Genomic DNA, 2,500 nt, shown 5'->3' on the forward strand with positions numbered 1-2,500 from the left:
GAATTCTTGGTATACATTTGTTCCAACTCTCAACCCTCTTTTCTAGATTCATGGATATTGAATCAATCGAACGCACTTCTAAGACCTGTTCTACTTTTGGAAGACCCTGTGTTATATCACCAGATCTCGATTTTTCATATATAAATGTAACTAATGTATCTCCTTCGTAAAGGGTTTCCCCATAATGGCCATGAACAGTTGCTCCGGGGGTGGCCAAATAAGGCTTAGCTGATCGTATCACTATCGAGTCAACTTGAACAAGTATAACTTGACCCGATTTGAGGGGCGGTCCATTTTTGGCTATACATACATTTTCACAAATAAACTGTCCAAGACTAATTATTTTAGATGTCTCTGCACAATAATTGTGATGGAGAAAAGACCAATTCAAATTGACTGGATTTAAAATAATGTTACGGCATGGATCGGGATTAAAAATTTTTCCATTTTCATCCATTAAATAATATTTTAATTTAATCACTTGAAAAGTCTGTTTTAAATTGTCAAGTTGCAAATATTTAGTTACTAAGATCTGATTATGAGTTATTAAATGGTAAGATGAATAAAAATTCTCAATTGGAAGGCATGTTCCTAAAGGGCCCAATGAATTTCTAATTGGAATTAGGGGATCTTTTTTAATTGATTCTTTTATCACACTGTGATATTTTACATCTTTGAATGGCTCCATTCGAGAACAATTGGCTGCTGACAAAATTATCAACGACTGACATTCCTTATTTCTATTCAACAACGTATGAATAGTTCCTTGAGGTTGGTTAAGAGATTGTTGAATTTTTGCCTTGGAATAGGAATAAATGGCAGAAAAGGGGTTGATATTGGTACAATCTGATCCATTATCAGAGAGCAATCCTGACCCCGACGGATCATTCCTTTTTCCGATATACGAAATAGGGGATTTCACTAAGTTGATTCTTAGGAAATGTCGAATCAAACCATTTGTCCTTATTTCAACAAAAGAAGCACGGGCTTCTTCGCAAGAAGAACTTTTTTTGTCTTGGTTCCAATTCAATACTAAACAAGTCCGAACTAATTGAATACTTGTGTCAGAAATTCCTCGAATCGGTTTGCCATTTCCATAAAGGATATAATTGACAATTCGAAGTTGCACATTATCCCTTTCCTGCAATGGATCCGGTGGAAAAAGGGTTCCTAAATTTATACCGTCCGTTATTTCATATGTGACGACAGGTCGAACTAAAACAAAAAACCTTTTCTTACTAGGTGTAATTCGTTGGACATAGATCCAATTTTTAACTTTTTTGTATTCCTTGGAATTTCTTTTTCCTGTTCCTGGTGGTATCAAAACGCCGGTATGTCTGGATATCTTATCCGTCTCTCCAGGAAAATGGATATCTCCAGAAAAGATTTTCAGTTCAATTCGTTTTTTTTTTCTCTCCACCCGGACCAACCCACCGACTCGGCTTCTTAGATTTAAGGTGATTTGTGTATCGACCCCAACGATACTATTGTTCCGTACCATTATGGAAGAAGATCCGGGCAAGATATGCACCTCTTCAGGAATGAAAAAAAATCGATCTACTTTCATTTGGTATTTTGGCCTAAATTCCTTGACTCCTCGATACTCAATCAAATCCTCTTTTTTGATGACTGAATGCGTTTCTATAGTCCCATATTTAATAATGCCCGAACTCTTTCTTCTGTATCGAGGATCATCGAAATAAGCAAGAATACTATTTCGACGGAAAATACCATTTACGGGGATTTCAATCGAGATACCTGAACAGGGCATTAGTTCATTCTCGAGTTCTTGAATCGAGTGTAGTGGAATGATGAATTTATTTCTTCGCCTTTTTGACAATAAATCAGAATTCCCGTGAAGAATAGGCGAATATACGAGATTATACTGACCAGTACATATGATTCGATTAAGGTCTGAATAATCAGGAATCCTATCTTCTTTTTGACCATAAAAATCCGAACTAAACAATTTCTGCCTCGCCTGATCATTGGTTACTGAGAGGTTAGAAGTATATCTTCGCTTGCCAGAAAGAGAATGCGCATTCATTTGATCCTGATCCTTGTGGATCGAAAGGTAGACTAGACTGGACCTGCACGGCCCTCCTAATAATATCCATAAATGACTTGTTTTTGGTAATAGATGAACATTACCATATGTAAATTCGGGTGCATGATAGACATCGGTACTCCAGTGCATTTCTCCGTCTGAATCAGAATAAATATGTTTTCGAACCTTCTCTTTAAAATTCAAAGTGGATATTCCTGCGCGAATCTCAGCAATTACTTGTTCTGATTCTACATATTGATCGTTTTGAACTAAAAGCAAACTTTTGGGTGGAATATTCACATTATGTAGAATATCTTCACTCTCAATAGTTACATACAAGTCTATAGAACATAGAAAGGCGGGATGCCCATGACGTGTACGTGTCGGATGAACCAAGTCCTCATTGAATTTTATTTTTCCATTAGATGGGGCTCGCACATGTTCTGCAGTACC

At 36.7% G+C, this 2,500-nt stretch overlaps 1 protein-coding gene across 1 annotated transcript in view; it reads right to left on the reverse strand. All coding sequences in view use genetic code 11, as the record gives it.

Moving 5' to 3' along the window:
* Positions 1–2,500, reverse strand: part of rpoC2 — a 4,179-nt gene that overhangs the window by 629 nt on the left and 1,050 nt on the right. Inside the window, exon 1 of the mRNA in view lies at positions 1–2,500. This exon is cut by the window's left edge and continues 629 nt beyond it; it is cut by the window's right edge and continues 1,050 nt beyond it. Coding sequence (YP_009588782.1) covers positions 1–2,500 — 2,500 coding nt within the window.

Source organism: Solanum verrucosum, plastid, assembly GCF_900185275.1.
Source record: "Solanum verrucosum voucher PI 195170 plastid, complete genome".
In the NCBI taxonomy this organism is placed as follows: domain Eukaryota; kingdom Viridiplantae; phylum Streptophyta; class Magnoliopsida; order Solanales; family Solanaceae; genus Solanum; species Solanum verrucosum.